The following is an 18248-nucleotide window of genomic DNA, read 5'->3' on the forward strand; positions in this document are numbered from 1 at the left end:
CATTCCTCTCAACTGAGTGTTCCGCATACATTAATTGTTTTCTGACAGTCATCTTTCCAATTAAGATCTGCTCCTTCCTTCCTTCCTAATTTTGCCAGTATGTTACACAAAATTTAGTTGCTAACTTGTTCCAACAGGGACAAGAGGAATGATCTGTAGAGATTAAAACATGCCATGCATCAGCCAACTTTTCAAACAACTGACAAACTAAACACAAAACATCTTCAAAGGAGAGGTTTACAGAGATGACAGCTCTCTTATGATGGTTGGCCCCAAGATCATCACCATTTCTGTCAGTTGTCAAGAGTGTTGTGTTGCATTTTAAAAAATGGCAATTAAATCCCTAAACACACACAAGAGGAGAGCCCACAAAAGTTATACCTATATTTTATTAATTCAAATCCAAGCAAGATCATATAAGGTCATCTCTAATATGTACTAAATATCACCACAGGAGTTCTGTTCCAGGTTTCAGACAGGATCATTGACAAAACTGAGATGGAGATGCTGTACCCTTATGGATTACTTTCATTAACACAAACAGCCAAGTTCTGCAGTCCTTAGGCATAGCACTTGTCAAGGGCTCCAAATCAAGAGCTTGTCTGGTCATAAACATCTTGGTATAGAGTGTGCTATTTTAAGAGACCAGCACCTATGGCTCAACTCCAGATGAGCAGTAAATGAACCATCCGCTCAATCCACAAACAGAGGAGCTAGTGGTAGGTTTTGTTTTCAAATAAAGATGCTACTGATTGTACATCAGCAAGAAGTCAAGTTGCAAGGCATTAACTAGTATGCTCTCATCTCATTTTCCCACCAGCAACACGATTCTCAGATCCAAGTTTTATTGCTCAATAGCCACAGCTTCTGCCAAAAATCACAAGGGAGCCAGGGGGAGGGGATGGCAAATATGAAATGGGACAACAGCTGTCAAGGTAATTTGATAGCAGCAATGGCTTCTTGAACCAGTGGACACTCTTGAGAATGTGAGCCAAGGCCTCCAGGCATCCACAGAAAAGCCAAGTAAGATAAAGAGCTCGGTGAGAGAGCAGATACAGATGTCTGAGACAGAGGAAAGAACAAAGAAAGCCAAGGCCATCTAACTTCTAAGAACTTCAGTTTTCCAAACAACAAAAAAAAATTCAGAGCAAGTGTCCAAATGAACCCTCCCAGCCATGAAGACAAACCATCTTTTGTTTGAAAAATGTTTGCAAGTTTTCCCAGTACTCTTTCCAAAAACATCTCAAAACTACAACATCCAAACAGAGAAGAGGAGTGAAGAATGAGCTGACAGATTAAAAGACCAAGTCAATAACCCTGTACAGGTTGAAATCTAGCTCAACTTCCATTAACAAGTAATCACCTGCATTATGAGATTCACATACATTAAACTTAGCACAAGTCAATTCCTAATAGACCAGTGCCCAGAGTCAAAAGTTGTGTCCATAACAGAGAAAATATCCAAAAGGAAGAGTTATCAGTGGAAACCCTGAAAGTTTCCAAACTTTTAGTTTAGTTGCTCTGCTAAATGAACAATCCCTTCAGCAATGACTCATATCCTATGGTGGAACAGTAAGAAGAAAGTTCTTTTGCTTGTGTCTGTGGCACCTGTTTTGGTAACATTAAATGGATCACAGAAATGTGCCAAAACACAGGTGAGCACACACAGCAAGGCAGGAACGTGTTAGCTGTGACAAGTGCAGCAGAGGGAGGTCAGACACTAATGATTACTCTCATCAGTAGGTTTTACTCTTCTTTTTAGGATAGTTTTTGTTTTCTGTATTTTATGCTTTAAACTTCTCCCATGCTCTGAACAAATGCAGTTTTCTTACTTTCCCTCTGTTCACGGGGCTTCTGGATTCTCCTCAACCTCCTCTATATACAGGATTGTCTCAGCAATCTCACAGGAGTTTGCAATAGCTGGGAGAAGAAAAATAAAGCAAACAGAAATGCTCACAGCTTTGTTCAGTATTATTACCACCTGCTACAGACATGTGACATACCAAGAAACATGTGCCCACAGATGCATTTTGGCAGTGATGATGAGGCAGATCAATTGTTTCTTCATGCTGAAGTTAACATTTTGACTGACACTAATGCAGTTAGTCATTTATGTTAAAAACAGCTTATTCTAATAGAGAAATTAAAAAAAAAAAAAAAAACAGATGACAACTGGCTACCAGAATTTAGCATCAAATTTAAAACCTAACTGCAAGCCTAATTTAACACTCAATTTTTCTAGTTAGATCTTCAAACATTGTACTTGGGCAAAGCAGCTCCTGGTTTGTCTGAGGCTGCAGATCTCCCCCAAGCACTGCAGCTCCCTCACGTGACCCTGCAGGGACCATCTACTGCTATTTTTGAAAGCACTTACTAAAAAAGCCCTCAGCCAGCACAGGAGCTTTTGCCTTAAGTGCTGGTCCTGCAGAGCAGCCATCAGACCTGGAAGAGCAGGGTGGCCTCTGCAGGCCTCCTGACCCTCACAGGGACAGATAAAGAGAATCCACAGAATGACTGCCTCGAAGCCAAACAGGTTTAACAGCCCTGCACCATCTCTGAGGCAAAAGGCAATTTGCTTGGTATGCCACAGATAAAACGTGCCTGTGTCGAGGCAGGGTAATGAGACATACACACCACGCCACTTCAAAAGGTTAACAACTCAAAGGTTGCAACACTCCCATCTGCCTTGCCCTACCTAGTCCCACCATCACTCCCTTTGGCTCCCAGTTCCAGCACAAAGGGATTAAAAATTAAGGAAAAATAATTTTATCTAAAACTAGAAATCTACTTCTGTTACTTTTGGTAGCAACTTTTTCAAGGACACTTCTGAATTCACACTTCACTGAAGGTTACCTCTCACTCACCTCTCCATTTAGTGAGTCAAGGAAGAATGAATTAATCCCTGTCCCCTCCTTCCCTGCACGAGCCAAACTCCTGGGACAGGGATGAGAATATGGATCACACCTTCACTGTCCCAGTCACATCCGTTTTCTGAATGGGACAAGCAGGAAAACTCCCAGCTCCTCCCTCCTGTTCCTATCTCCTATGTCCATGAAAACAGTAAAGAGCCAGGTCATTATGATCACAAGCACAGCACATCTCTTCATGCCAGAAAAATGGTGCCTGGATTATGAGCCAACACCAAGCTTCTGCACTAACAGACACTTCAATCAGACATCAGTCACTAGTGGAAGCACAAAGAGACAGTGACAATGGTATCATCAGGACACAGGTTCTTCCAATTCTGTGTCACAGAGTCAAGTCCACCCTAGGGAGCAACCACCAGAGCAGTGACAGAGCACAGTCTGTCAATACCCTCAGAAAAAGCAGGACACACTGAGTACCATATGGAGGAGGCTGCCTACACCACCCTAGGGCAGGGTTGGACCATCACAAGGAGAATTCTTGCACACACCTTTAATTGTTGAAATTAACTGGTGGGCTGCGCCTTCCCCACACCACATCACCCCACATGGAAAAAGGGAAGAGTCCAACTAAGCCATCCTTTTTATCCCAAATGAATAGGATTCACCAACAGTGAGAACAGAGTTGGGTCTGTGTCACTGCATCCCTCCCAGCCAGCTTGCTGAAGATTCCTTGGAATGGGCAGCAGTGTTACCCTCTGGTGTAACTGACCTGTCCATGGTGCAAGAACAACTTTCCAGTGGCACCAGGATTGAGGGCTCAAGACATTCTGGTTCATGAGGAAGCCAACATATTTAATCATACTTGGGTTACCACCTTGTCACCAACAAGAAAAAAGGACAGTCACCTGCATGTCCCTCAGCTCTAGGAATTTAAGCACTAACAGGCTGACTCTTAAAGATTTGCCAACTAGGTTTTCAGCCCAGAAAAACAGGAAAGTATTTAGTACATAATTAATCCTAAATTGGACATTAGTTTAAAACTGTCTGAAAGTAAAAGTTAAGCAGCACAGGATAAATGGCATCTCTGAATCAGTAAAGAAAAAATAACTGATCAAACCACTCTGTGTCAGTAAGAGGTAAGAAACCAACAATTAGCCCAAAAATTATCTCTACAGCAGCAAGTTTAGTAGCCATAAAGCTGCACAGAGCACAGCACTAACCATGGGACATTCACCTTAATTGTCTCTACACACTTGCCTAGTGGATGGCCTCATCTCATCTATCACCTAGTCTCTTTCTGTTTTTCCTCACCTACTGCCAACAAATAGTGCCAGGAGAACTACACATAGATCTGAAAAGGGAGAGTGAAAACACTGGAGACATTGACAGCCAAGGAGCTCAGGGCAAGAGAAACAAGATCTGACTCACTGGAGGGGCTGTCAGTCTAAAGAAAGTTTCAATCATCATGCAATGAAGCTATTACATGAACATTAAACCAAACTCCTATTTATAGAACCTAAATTACAGTAGACAAGCTCAAACATACTGGGTTCCCACTAAACCAATTCAGTTGATATAAGGGAAAGGGATAAAAATGAGTCCTCATTCCACAGCAAAGTAATTGAAGCACAAGGAGAAGGCATCACAATCAACCACAACATTGGACAGTGCTAGGAAGTCAAAAAGATAAAACCACCACTTTATCCTTGCCCAGCTCTCAATTCACTTGAAGCAGGTATGCCCTTGATTTCCTTGGGCCATTTTTCCATTATGAAAGAAAAAACGCAGGAATAGGAAAATTAAGTCTCAGTTTTGCAAGGATTTAAAAAAAAAAAACTAAAACAAATTTGTTCCTATTTGTAAGAACTTTTGTATCTGGTCTTATCTCAAGGTCTTTTCCAATGTCGCAGTCATCCTCAAAGTCACAGAATACACTGAGATGAGAATTCCTTTTGTTAGGAGAATTGTTCACAAGCATTAGCACAGCAAGAGTTTTTCCTCCCAGGAACTACATGCCGCCTCTAACTGTGAGAGTACAGGTTTAATCACAGTACACACTCATACCTTGTCACAGCTACCAGCTGCAGCACTGGACAGGATGGTTAAGATAATCTCACTTCTTAAAAGAATCTTTGGAGTTTAAAGCATTTCATTCCCTCCCAAATGATCACTCTAAAAACAAGACACTGCAGTCCCAGTGATTTTCAAAGGAAATAGACCCAGACACCCCTAAAATCCCCAAACCTACCAACTTCTTCATGGTGGCTCTTTGCTCAGCATCCTCCCTTAAACTGCTCAAGGCACTCAATTCCTATTGATCAAGAGGTGGATTCAAGTAGAAAACAAGGTACCTAAAACCAGCTTCCAACACTTTTAAGTGTGTTTCCAGGTAGAGATCAATGAGGTAGTGGGAACAATGGCAATCAACAGAACATGATCAATACAAACTCTGTAAGAGACATTTTCCTAATTTCTCCAACCCATGCTTGGATTAAGACAGTCCACACAGTTATTAGTTCCAGGATGGCTGCAGGTCTGTCTGACAAAAAAAAAAAAATCATGTACTGATCTCTCTGGAAAGCCAAATAATTTAAATACAAAACCATTAGGAATTACAGCTAGACAACATCTCCCTTTCTGAATATTTTCCCTGGAACTTTTTGGTTGCAGCCTGTGCATTGCATAGGGCTTAGAAGACTATTACTCTTGGAAGCTATACTCCCAAATTCTTTCCTTTACTGGAAGATGTGAGGTTGATGATTTGCAAAGAAGAAATATATTAAAGCCTCTTACCACTGGACCATGTTCAAACAGCAGACAAGCCACAAGTTTAAACCCACTTTCCAGGCCAGGAATCAGAAATGAAAATGTCCTCAACACTAAAACGTATGCGTGTCTTCACTCTACCCCACACGCTTCTGCAGTGTCTCTCTCATAATAAAACAAGGCTTGTTCAAAGATTACAGCAAAGACTGGAAAATTCAAAACAGCTGCTCTGGAAAGAAAAAAAAACATTAACAGAACAGAGCCATTGACATCAGAGCTCTCCTGGTAGACCTCTCATCCCATGCACAGCAAGTGTTCCCATGCAGAGAGGAGGAGCAGAGGCTGGGATTCCCATCCACAGTGCATCACACAGCACGGGGAAACCTTCATCCCCACCCTGAACCCCAGGGGCATTGAAGAAAGCAGGAAAAAAGAAAGCTACTCTATTTGCTTGCTCATTGACTGCACACACTACAACTGCACTCACAGGTTCAGCTCCATGTCTGGCATCGAGCAACAGATTGCTGTAGTTCTTGGAGCCTGCACCCAGCAGGTAATTAAGTTTTTTCACTGCCACAGCTGCCTTCCTCAAGCTCTAACCTCAGGGGATTCCCATGCTGGCAAGCTTCACCCCCCACCACGACTGCCTACAGGGTGAACTGTGCAACTTCTCCATTTCCAGGTTCTCCTTGGGAGCCTTCAGACAACACAACACAAGCTGAATTAAACTAGCACACTACTGGTAAAGCAGCTTCATACTAGTGATCACAAATCCCCTCTAGGCTTTTGACAAAAGAGCAGAAAGACCTAGAAAACTGTTAGTCCTGATTATAATGGAGAGGCTGGGTCCATCATATGGGATCAGAGCTTTAAGCATGCTGTGATCCCTGTAAGGGTCACAGGAAAACACAAATACACTAGAAACAGGCTTTCCTCTGCACGACACACAAGACAGTCTCTCACTCCTCTTGCAAGTGAGCATTCAAACCTTTAGCAGCTGACTAAAAGGGTTAAGTCTGAAGTACACTGTACAGCATTTTTATTAAGAGAGTTAATGATTTGGATAGGGATGTTGATTTCTCTATGAGAAATCCCATCCACACAGTATAAGCAATTCTTCAACGCTAAGAGAAGGAAAAAAAAATACTCCCCATGAGCAGTGTGAAGTTCTTGAAATTCACTGTTTTGAAATTAGTGTTTTCAAACCTAACCACTCCAAAAGGCTCCAGGCAAATTAGAACAACAACAAGAAGATAAGTTATTCCCCATGAGGGTAGGGAACCAGATCACATCTAAAAACAGCACAAATCCCAAACCTCTACAACCATGTGGTGAGCTACTCACAGGTCCACTGGCCCAACTTCCAGTGAAGTATCTCTTATTCCTCTATTCTGCTGGAGGAAAAGGAAGACCTAGAGCAGTGAACCTTCAAAGTACTTTGAGAGATTCTTCCTCATCCAATCCCCACACACTGCATCCAGATATTTAAATAAAAGCAGAAATTCAGAAAGCCAAAAAGCTTTATCTGTACACATACCTCAGCTACACAGCAGGGGGAAAATAAACCCACACAAATTCACAGAGCAAAATACATTACACTAATTTATCCACCTTGAATCAAAATCTTAGTGATGTCCCTTGGAGTTCAAGTTAGAGCTACTGAGTAACTCTAATTCACAATTCTGACCTACTTTAATGAGTAAAAAATTGAACTGAAGCCTCTCTACTAGATGCCCTTTAATATCAGCTGAAGGTCCCTGTCTGCTCTTGCTGTGTATGGGAATTGTAACTGAAGAGCTGTTCTTGCTTCCAATGGAAAGATGTCCCAAGCAAGATAGGAAGAACTAAGCCTGCAGCTCGCCTAAAACCCACAGCCACACCTACTTCCAATGCCAGATTGTAAATTTTTATCAAGAACAAGTTCACACTGGCAGATTTTCTTCCTATTTGTAGGAATCCAGAAATTGCTGACAAGCAATAAACACAGGCAACTGATCGTCCTCGTCCTCACGTAATTGCTGCATGGGAAGGGGTCCTGCAGGCTGCACTTTGAACCCCCCAGTGCAAAGGGTAGGCAGGACAATCTTCTGAAAGCTGGAGGTGGAGTCCTGGAAGAAAACCAGAAATGGCAAGATCCTTCCTAAAATCATTTGCTGGCAGCAGAGTACCCAACCAAGGCACTATCAACATTTCTGTTGCCCTCATTATCCATGGACAAATGGGGAAAACAAAGCCTTGTCCACCTCCATGAAGATCAGCTGTCACAAAAGGCTCTGTCACATCACTGTAAGAGATTATACCACCATAAAAAATAACTTGCTGTAAATAAAACCCCAACTTTCATTCCCATCTGCTCTGGGAAAGAACCTCAAGGAAGCAGGAGCCCAGACTGAGGGCACAGTTCACCCTGCAGACAGCAATGTTACCAAAGCACTCTCATCTGAAGAGCAGCTCCTTTTGGGACTGCCAGCAAAAGAATGGTGTCATCGCCACAGAAAGCATTACAGAAAACATAACTATACAGATCTTTTGTGCTCGATGTATGCATTCATCTCCCTGCCCCAGTGCCTTCGGCTGGAGCAAAGCTCTTGTGTGGTTAATTAGTAACTGCAGCTGAGTCCTGTTAACTTGTAAACTCCAGAGGCCTCCACAATCATCAGGTTTCAGCTCCCAGAATGACAGGCATCACACTTACTCTGTCCTTCAAAACATGATTCCTTGATGAGCAGGGCTGTTGTTTCATAAACACTGAAATTATTATACCAAACAATTCATAAGTGAAACACTTCAATATAAAGAAACACAAGTAAGTCCCAACCATACAAGCTTTCTTTGCTTTGAAGTTTCTGTTTAATCTAGGGCTTGGATATTTTAAGACAAGTTGGTTACAAGACAAGTTGTTTTTCTAGTATTCTTTCACTAGTCCTTTCAAGCAGATATCATCACCAGTAGGTGAAGAGCAAGTCTGAGTAATGTTTTTAAATCACAAAAATAACCACAAACACCCATGTAAGAATCCCAGTTTCAACATGCCAGCCAACCCAGACAAAGAAACACCTCTGGCATTACTACAACACTCTGGCTGTGTACTACAACAACCCAATCCTCAAAGGCAAACAACCTATGTGATGCCCCATAGACAGCATGGAAGTCTGGAAAATCCTGGAAGTTGTTCTTCACTTCAGTGAAATCTGGCTGTCTACCAAAACTCTGGAAGGCTCCCAGACAATTTTAACAGAAAATATGACAACAATGGCTCAAAGATTCCCAAGGGCACCTACCTATGACCCTTCAGAGTAGCAACTTACTACAGACAAAGCCATAAACAGGGAAGAGAACACTCTGAGTAAAGGACAAAAAAAAAAGGAAAGAGTTAATGGAGACATGCTCTTCTCATGCATGTTTTGCACCACATCACACTTAGCCCTAGTTTATTCCCAGCATAGCTTATTCTACCAACTATTGGACCATGCAGATTTCCTGGCCAAGGGAAAAGGTGCATTCCTCCAGAAGAAGGTTAATGACAGATTTATGCACCTTGTTTTCTATGATTATATATTGGTGAAAAGTGAAACAAAACTCCATCACTTGATAGACCTGAAATGACTCAGTGACCTTGGCAGGAACCAGACTGGATTAACCACCTGGTATGGACTGTTAGCCATGGGCTGTGGGCAGTAGCTCATTAGCATCAAGTATTTGCACTCCTATTTGTAGCTGGTAGGCTGTAATTCAGGACCTTGTCAAATTAACAAGAGTGCCAGGTCGCACTCACTAGGGTATGGTTCAGAGTACTCTGTGTTGAGGGCTAGTTTTACAAGCTCCATTAGTGAAATTGGAAGGGACTCAACAGCAGAAGTGCCACTGGCCTACCTAGACTGGCAATTGCACCACAGCTCTGTAGAGGCACAAAAGTAAATGCAAAAGTGAGCTCTTGCTAAGCATTAATGGAAAAAGCACAGCTTGGTGGTCTATAGATTCTCTCAATACTGCTTGGCCACTGCTTTCATTCTCATCCTACTTGATCCTGACTAAGCTGCTGTATGACTGACTTAGGACTCTCAATATTGAGCAGACATTAAATGTTTAAAGGAGGTGAAGTAGTGAGACTGAATCCTCCAGGTCTTAATTCCTGTGCACCAGGATGTGTGCCCTCTCAGTGAGCAAGACAAAATGTGACACCAGACAACACCAGGAAGATGAGTAGATCTCGTCACAGTCTAGCGCCACTGACGCTCCAAGTTAAGCAGCCTAATAACCCCCACAATACTTCCCCCCACTAAAACGATTTCTTCAATAAAACAGGGAGGAGACTCAGGCTCATAACACATATGAGGGTGTGAGATGGCTCACACCCTCAATTCCTAAATTACCAGCTAGAGTGATACCACTGCCTAATAAAACAAAACCTACCTTTGGATGGCTTCATGCAGAACTGACAACCAGAAATGTACTTCTAGACCCACCTCTCTCTGCCACTAGCACTACACAGCTACAGACAGGAGACACCCACTACTAGTGTTTGCTTCTGTGTAACAACTGACAAAGGTTCAGTGCTGATTAGACATGCTCACAGAGAGAAATAAGCATCCAGGGCTATTTAATAAAGACAGTATCTTTAGTCCCAGAACTTCCTGAATCACAGTCTGATGAGATCAGTAAGCTTCCGTGGGGAACAAAATAAATTGGCTCTTTTCTAATACTTTCTCTAAGCAGCCATTGTCAGAAATTACCTACTGCAGAGTATTCACTGTTATTGTTCTTATGCCCTCAGAGTCAACTGAAGTTCACTGAGAAAATGTTCTGCTCCTCATAACCTCATGTCAGCAGATCACAAAACAAAACTCAGAAAAATAAAATCTCAGACCTGGAAGTACACTGAGATGGTTAAAGTACCTGATCAGTTTCCTACACTAATGAATTCGCTCTGAAGTTGATATTCTGACTCTTGGGTCTATCCTGCTCCAAAACTGGCTGTGAAATACTGTTGGCTGCACAGACTGACCTGAAGTTTACATCTGTGCCTATTACAGATAACCTCTATAGACAGAGAGAAAGCAGACAGGAGCATGGTTCACTTGTGGTGGAATTCACTCCCATCAGCTTCAGCACAGGAAAGCATTTGCTAACTGAGCAAACAGCAGAGGGGAGGAAAAGGCAACTTCTCGTGTTTGTCAAATGACAAGAATTGTGAACAATTGGTTAAAAAGCAATTAAAGAACCATATCCAACACAGGCATCAAACTCAAACCTCTACTGCTCCAGCCATTTAATTCACTTACTCCTCTCCCTGCCAGCCACCTAAAGCACATTTCCTCCTACTCTCAGCAGCAGCAGGACTCCTCAGCCAGGCTCCTTACCAAAGCTGTTCTTCTAGTAGCCTCTCTTCTCCTGGTCCCTACAAAATGCTCCCAGCAGGGAGCCCAGGAGGAACTGGAGCAGCTCCCTGATGTGTTCCCCTTGGAGCCTGTCCCTGGGCATACCAGCAGGAGGGCGGCGTGCAGTCACCCACACCCGCGGCTCTCCGGTGAACGCGTCCCCCAGGAGCTGTGCACGGCCAGCAGAGCCCTGGGCAGGGCAGCACCTCCAGGTGCTGCGCTGTCAGACGGCCAAGGAACAGTTTGTCACGAGGCAACCCCCACCCCCACGTGCAATTTTTGTTCATGGAATAAATCTGCAGGCATAGCATGCTAAGACTTCTGTTTCTTGGTGGCAAATTCCTTCCCACCTACCACTACCCTACTCTCTTCACACAGAAAAGGCTCCACAGTGGACCTCCACAACACTCTCTCTGTTACATGAATTTCCCAAAAAGGATCAGAGGAGGTGCCTTTTATTAGCTAAGCAGCCTTGAAAACGATATTGTTTTCCAAGAAGTTTTACGTGCCTTTCATAATCCCAGAAAGGATTTATGTAGTTTCTTCCAGTTTCTCGTAATGCTGCAGTCACAGGGTTACACAGAAAAAGTGTCCAGGAGACAGACAACCTGCTAGATAAACTAGAAAGTGAACATTCAGACCTACTAAATCAAAGTTACTCAAGGGAAGACTGGACTCAGATTCAGCAGGTCATAAAACTTGAAAGGAACCAGGAAAGAAGCCACCTACAAACCTGGATTAGAGCTGCACCAGAAAGATAAGTGACCTAATAACAAAAAAGCCCCTCAGACCAAGTGACCTAATAACAGGAAAAAACCTCTCAGACCAACAATAGTAATGCAGAACTTTGGATCCCTGGGCTATGAATTACTTGCTATCCTACCTGTTTCCAAAAAGAGGATCTATGTGCTCAAAAGAGAAGTAGGTCTAGGTATTCTTCTCTGCACTCAAAAGTCAGAGGTTTATGTTTCAGGCTGCTGGGACTTGGTTTTCTTTCAAGGGGGAAGGAGGAACTAGAAAAGAAATGGACAAAAATTTTCCCTAATGTCCACTCTAAATCAAGCACCGAACACACATGCTACTAAAACCAGACAATGCAAGACCAACAGAGCCTGAAGAAAGGATCATCAAGCTGAATCTGACAATGTTTTAGGGGAGAAAAACCCTTTTAAAGTCCAGTTGGCAATTATTTTAATAAGGAATCTAGGAGTTTTCTCACAGCTGCCATGTGATTAAGAAAATGAGAGCTCAAAACTGCTGCACAGTTATTGTGGCTTCTTTGCAACAGGTTATTAAGCTCTGATCTGTAGTATAAAAAATAGTGGAAACTGATATAAATAAGATCAAAATACATGACTCAAAGTCCCCAGATAAGGAGGAGTCCAACTGAGAAACCATCCAAAGCCATCCAGGCCACCAGGAAGACAGCTGTAGAATGGCTTGCAGAAAGTGGGCCAATCTTGAAATATTAGTATTACAACATGAAGCTTTTCAAACTGAATTTTTGTAGTTCCAGCAAACATGGAGCTAGAAATAGAATGCTTTGGAATTAGGATCATACATGCAGAGATCTGCCTGTGAAAAACACCAAGAGCAAGTGCCAGAGAGCATTTAAGCAGAGACCTAGAGAGACTGTCAAAAAGGAACAGAAAACGGGGGGGGGGGGGGAGGGGAAGAAAAAAAAAAAAAGCAGGTCCACACACACACTGACAAGAAAATGAAGAAGATCAGTGGAGACAGTTCACCAGCTTCTTTCCAAAAACTGATTCTGTGGCTCATTCAATCCCTGCTGCAGATTTGGAACCACAACACAAATCAATCCTGAAACACGTAACACCTCACTCCCCTTTACTGCAATGGCCAACATTAGATTAGCTGGGAGTGAACTCATTTCAATGAAATACCTCTTTGCTCTGAGCAAAGTCAGGCAGGTCCTTTCCTACGCCAGTACAAAAGGTACCTTAGACTCCCTTGCATTAAATTTGAATGATTGAATTCAAGTTAAGCACTCAGTCTGCTTAACCTGTAGACAAGTGGATTTGACAGCTCTAGTAAAAGTTTAAGGTCTGTTTTTAGAACAGAAAAATCACACCTATTTCAAAAGCTACTTAATTATTTATTTATTTGCAAGTAAACCATGCTTTTTAGATGAGAAGCTTGTTTGTGAACTGCTTCAGGAATCATGTTTATTCACACTTTAGGAGATTAGACCAGCAAGGGGGTGGGAATGTGCTGAAGCTCTCTTAAAATTAAGTTTCTTGCCTGGCAGCATGGAAGTGAAACAGATACTTATTTTGCAATTGTAGTCAAAGAATGTTAACAATAGGCCCACCACCAAATCCTCCAGCTGTTCAGCCTAAGCACTAGAACAACCCATTTCATCTTCTGCAACAGTACAAAGATGTATCTCCTGCTGTGTTTGGATTTTGATCACCTCTTTATAAGCTTCCATTCCACATTTAGGTTAAGAAGGTTTTGCTTCTGCCCAAAATGTGAGCTTCAAAATGCCACATACCCAGGTAATATCAAACTTATTAGAAAAAAAATCCATCCCCTGTCCTCAAATCAATTAAAGTTTTAACTGGCAGCACTATCACACGAACTGCCTTTTGCACCCAACAGTGGTAGCAGGGGCCAGGGTATCAAAAAAGACACAGGTAAGAGTTTTGAAGCAAGCTGGCTGTGGCACAAGATCAATGTGATGGGAAGGGAATGATTAAAAACTGTAAGCTTATTTATTTCCAGCACTCTACTGGAGAGTAACATGCAATTTGATTCTCACCCTTAATTTGGTACATTCTCATGGGAATTTGGCAAGGTTGCTCTGAAGAAGAAAGTTGGAAGAGCTCTTGCAAAAGACACTGTGCTATGCCAGATCAAGCCAGCTATCAGTTATTTACATTCATTTCAAAGGACACAAAGGAAGCCACTTATTTCCACTATATCTGCACTTTTTAAAGAGAAACCAGTTAGGACAAAGCTGATTCTAACACAGGGCTTGCCCATACAGACCAACCAGCATAGTGACTCCGGAGTAAACATTTAAGTATGCTCAAAGGAACCTGAATTAATTCCCAACCACAGAGACTATTCCAGGGCTTAGCACTGGCAGGAGGGAACACACGTGTCAACAGCCATCCTGAACTTGTGCTACTGGGAAGTTTCCTAGCACAGGGAAGAGACTGGCTACCAGGGAAAGGGATCTCTAGTCTGCACCTTCCAAGCCACCCGGGAGAATTTTTAAGAATCCTATTTTAAGCACCATTTTCAAGAACTCTAAGGAGGAATTTGGCTTAGCCGCTCTCGAAGGATTAACGGGCACACCTAATTCTCCCAGCTGTTAAATAAAAGGACTGTGCTAACACACAGGAGTGCATTCCATCCTTTCAGACCAGGGAAATAAACGATCAACAGAACATGCATTTCTTCAGACACATTGCTGCATACAGAACCAGAACACACCCACAAGTCTCACTACAGGCTAAGAACCCTATTGTGCTATCTGGGGTCTGAACCACAGGGACAGAGAGGAAAAAGAACCACCCTCCACTCACACATGCAGCAAAATCCACCTTAACCAGCCAACAGTAAAGTGACATCATTGAGCTTCCCACATCTACACTGCAGATCCTGCAGTGTAGAAACCACAGCCAAGGGAGGCCCTCCCTCATCTCTCCTTCAACACCTGCAAAACCAAGTAAGACTTCCCCATCTTTACACACAGGCTGAAAGAGATAAAGATAACCACCACTGCACTAATCAGTAAAAGGCAGGACTACATTCATCTTCTATGCATCACGAGGTAAGCCTCCAAACCCCCAAAACTGAGTTAAACAGGGTGAAGAAGATCCAATGCCATGACACAAGAGATTAGCATGTGGATAAAACAGCAACTGAAACTTAAGTCGTAATTTAAACTTAGCCGGAAAGAACATTCACCAATTCACAGGTTTTTTTCGAGGTAATTTATGCAGTTAATAAAAGGTGAGCTCAAATATTCCCCACTAGATTTCCCCTCTCAAGCAAATCACCCCCTAGGAATCAAACTGTTCCGTGGTACTTTGATCAGATCTCCCTGGGTATGAACCCAGGAGTCTGGTGGCACTCCAAATAGCCTCTCTTTTTCCAGCACAGGAGTCCACACATCCAAACTGTCTGAAATTTCACCTAACAGCTACTTTGAAAGCTCCCTCCTGCACAGGCCACAGAGCATTATTATTTGCCTTGCAGAGAGGAACAGATTTTAAAAAGAAAATTAAAAGATCTTTCTTCCTTACTCATAAGCAAGGATGTTTTTTCCTTACTCAAAACCAATTCTTCTAACAAGAATTAAGTTGCATTTGTCAAGTCAGCACCACCTACAATTAAGAGAAAGGCGTAAAGCCTCAGTCCCATTCTGATGCAACTAATACACAAGTTACACCAAAGAGTTAGAAAGTGTCACGTCTCTGCTGAGCCTGTGGTCCTGAAGCACACGGTAGCCTGGGGAAAAAGAGCTGTAACTCTGAAGTGCAGCACCAACAGGTGCTTTGGAATATATTTTAAGACATTGAAATGATTTATGAGTTACAAGATCAAAGTGTCAATCAAAGCAAGGGGAACACGAGCAGGTCGGCTGGGTGAGCCTATGAATGGAGCTAAAACGCCTTGTTTATCTCAGCACGTGTGTGCACTAAGCCTGAAAGGCACCGAGCAGCCCACCCACTCCTCCCAGCCAGGCCAGCTGAAAAAGCACAGAGAAGACACAGCCAAGGAATGGGCGCGGATTCCCGTCAGTGGTTCTCACTATAACGGACAGATGAGTGGAAAATGCAAGAAGGAAAACAACCTTGCTTGGCACCGTGCCCACACACACATCCCAGTGCAGTGGGGGAAAAAAGGCTGGGGGCACATCCCAGCCGTGGATCAGCTTTCTGGCCCAGGGAACGAGTAGATCTGGCAGATGTCTAAATACTGGTCACTCCCAGTGCAGAAAGCACCTTCCCGTGAGCAGGAACCCGAGGCCCCGCTGAAGAGCTCCCGTGCTGCAAGCAGGTGGATGCTGACCACCACTGAGCAGCACCTCCCCACCGCGCCCCCGCCCCAGGCACGGGCCCACCTTTCTTGAACTCCTCCAGCATGGCATCGAGCTTGGTGTCATTGAAGACAAAGTGCAGCGGGTGGTTGTAGAAGCGGGTGATGGTCTTGAGCGGCGTGCAGTCATCGGGGTCCACAAAAGCCAGGTCCTTAACGAAGAGCAAGTCCACGATGTTGGAGCGGTCACCCTCGAAAACAGGGATGCGGGTGTAACCGCTCTCCATGATCTCGGACATAGTGTTGAAGTCGAGCACAGCCTCGGCGGCGATCATAAAGCAGTCTCGGAGGGGAGTCATCACGTCCTCCACAGTCTTGGTGCGCAGTTCCAGGGCTCCTTGGATAATGTTGAGCTCCTCCTTGACTAGATCGTTATAAGGGTCGGTGACCCGCAGCATCTCCAACAACTTCTCACGGTTATAGACCGTGCCGATCTCCTGGCCCAGGACACAGTCCAGCAACTTGCTGACGGGGTAGGAGGCCGGGAAGGTCATCATCATGAAAAACTTGGTGAGGAAGATGGTGTTGGCGCCCACGGCCAGGCCGTGCCGAGAGCAAATAGCCTGCGGCACGATCTCGCCGAAGATGACGATACCGATGGTGGAGACCACCACGGCCACCAGCCCAGAGCCGGCAATGTCGTCCAGCAGGATGGTAAGAGTGGTGTTGACCAGGACATTGCCCAGCAGGAGAGAGCACAGCAGGTAGTTGCCCTGACGCCGCACAGGCTCGATGCGCTTGGCGTAGTTCTTCTCTTTGTCCGTGCCACAGTTCTGCACGATGCGCAGCTCCATGGGGTCCAGGGCCATCAGGCCCAGGTTGAGGCCACTGAACATGCCCGAGAGGCACAGGAGGAGCGAGATGAAGATGACCTGCAGCCAGAAGGGCAGCAGGAACTTCTTCTCCTCGCCCACGATCATCTTGGTGTCCTCACCGTCATGGTAGATCCAAGTGGTCTCACCCCAGGGCGGGGGTCCCGCCGGTCCCTCGGCGCCCGCCAGCCCTCCGGGAGCCCCGGGCCCCAGGGCGGCGGCGGCGGGGGCCGAGACGGAGGTGCACAGGTAGTAGGACTTGCTCTTCTCCGTTTTGCGCAGGGGCTTGATCTCGATCTCGATGATGCCCGAGGTGCGGCGGTTGAGCACGATGTGCGGCAGGATGATGATGTCCGAGGTGCGGATGCCGCAGCGCTGCGGGGCCCCGCCGCTGCCCGCCGACCCGCCGCCGCCCCCGCCACCGCCGCGCCCCGCCGGCCCCGCCGCCGCCCGCCCGCCCCGCCGCCGCTCGTGCTCCGTGAAGGCGATGCGCGACCACGTCTCGTTGTTGATGTTCTGCCCGTAAACCCGCAGCTTCACCCGCGTCCGCTCGCTCACCCGCAGCGCGCCCCCCTCCATGAAGGAGACGTCGTCCGTGTCCTCCAGCCGCAGGCCGATGATCACCGTCTCCTCCGCCGCCGGCGGGGGCACGACGGCGGCGGGCGGCGCGGCAGCGGTGGCGGCCGGGGGCCGCCGGCCCAGGCAGCCGCCGAGCAGCAGCAAGAGCAGCACCCGCGCCCCCCGGCCGCCCCCCGCCATGTTCCCACCGGGCAGCGCGGCCATCTTTAGTCAGGGCTCGGCGCCGCCGCGGCCCCGCATCACCGCGCAGCGCCTGCGGCGTGCCCCGGCTTCCCCGGCGGCGGCGGTGGGCGCGGCGGCGGCGGCGGGCGAGGCGCGGGCTCGGCTGCCCGCGGGACCCGACGGGCGGCGACTGCCGAGCCGGGCCGACCAGCGCCGCCTCTACCCGCGCCCGCCCCGCCCCGCCCCGCCCGCCGCTCGGGGGAGGGGCCTCCGCCCGGTGCCGCCAATCAGCGCCCGCCCGCTCCCCAATCTGCGCCAAGCCACGCCTCCTCCGCGCCCCGCCCCCTCCCCAGCCCCGGGGGCGCGTGACTCCGGTGTGTACGCCGGGCGCGCGGGGGCGGGGCCGGCCGTGCGGCCGAGACCAATGGCGGCGGCGCTCAGTGCCGAAGGGGGCGGAGCCTTAGGAGGGGCGCGACCAATGGGGACGCGGTGCGGCCGGCGCGCGCTGCGCTCGGGAGGAGCGGCTCCGGGAGCGCCCGCGCCGGGGCACAGGGCGGCCGAACGGGCCCGGCCATCCCGCTTTCCCCCCGCTCCCGCCCGGCCCACGGCGA

General features: G+C 46.2%; 1 protein-coding gene across 1 annotated transcript in view; it reads right to left on the reverse strand.

The window, feature by feature from the left end:
* The window catches only part of CNNM2 (cyclin and CBS domain divalent metal cation transport mediator 2), a 111387-nt gene extending 93708 nt beyond the window's left edge, over positions 1 to 17679 (reverse strand). The window contains exon 1 of the mRNA XM_059477100.1: positions 16110 to 17679. Coding sequence (XP_059333083.1) covers positions 16110 to 17679 — 1570 coding nt within the window. The remainder of the gene's footprint in view (positions 1 to 16109) is intronic.
* Between the last annotated feature and the right edge of the window lie 569 nt (positions 17680 to 18248).

The sequence above is a fragment of the Ammospiza nelsoni genome, chromosome 8, assembly GCF_027579445.1.
Source record: "Ammospiza nelsoni isolate bAmmNel1 chromosome 8, bAmmNel1.pri, whole genome shotgun sequence".
In the NCBI taxonomy this organism is placed as follows: Eukaryota; Metazoa; Chordata; class Aves; order Passeriformes; family Passerellidae; genus Ammospiza; species Ammospiza nelsoni.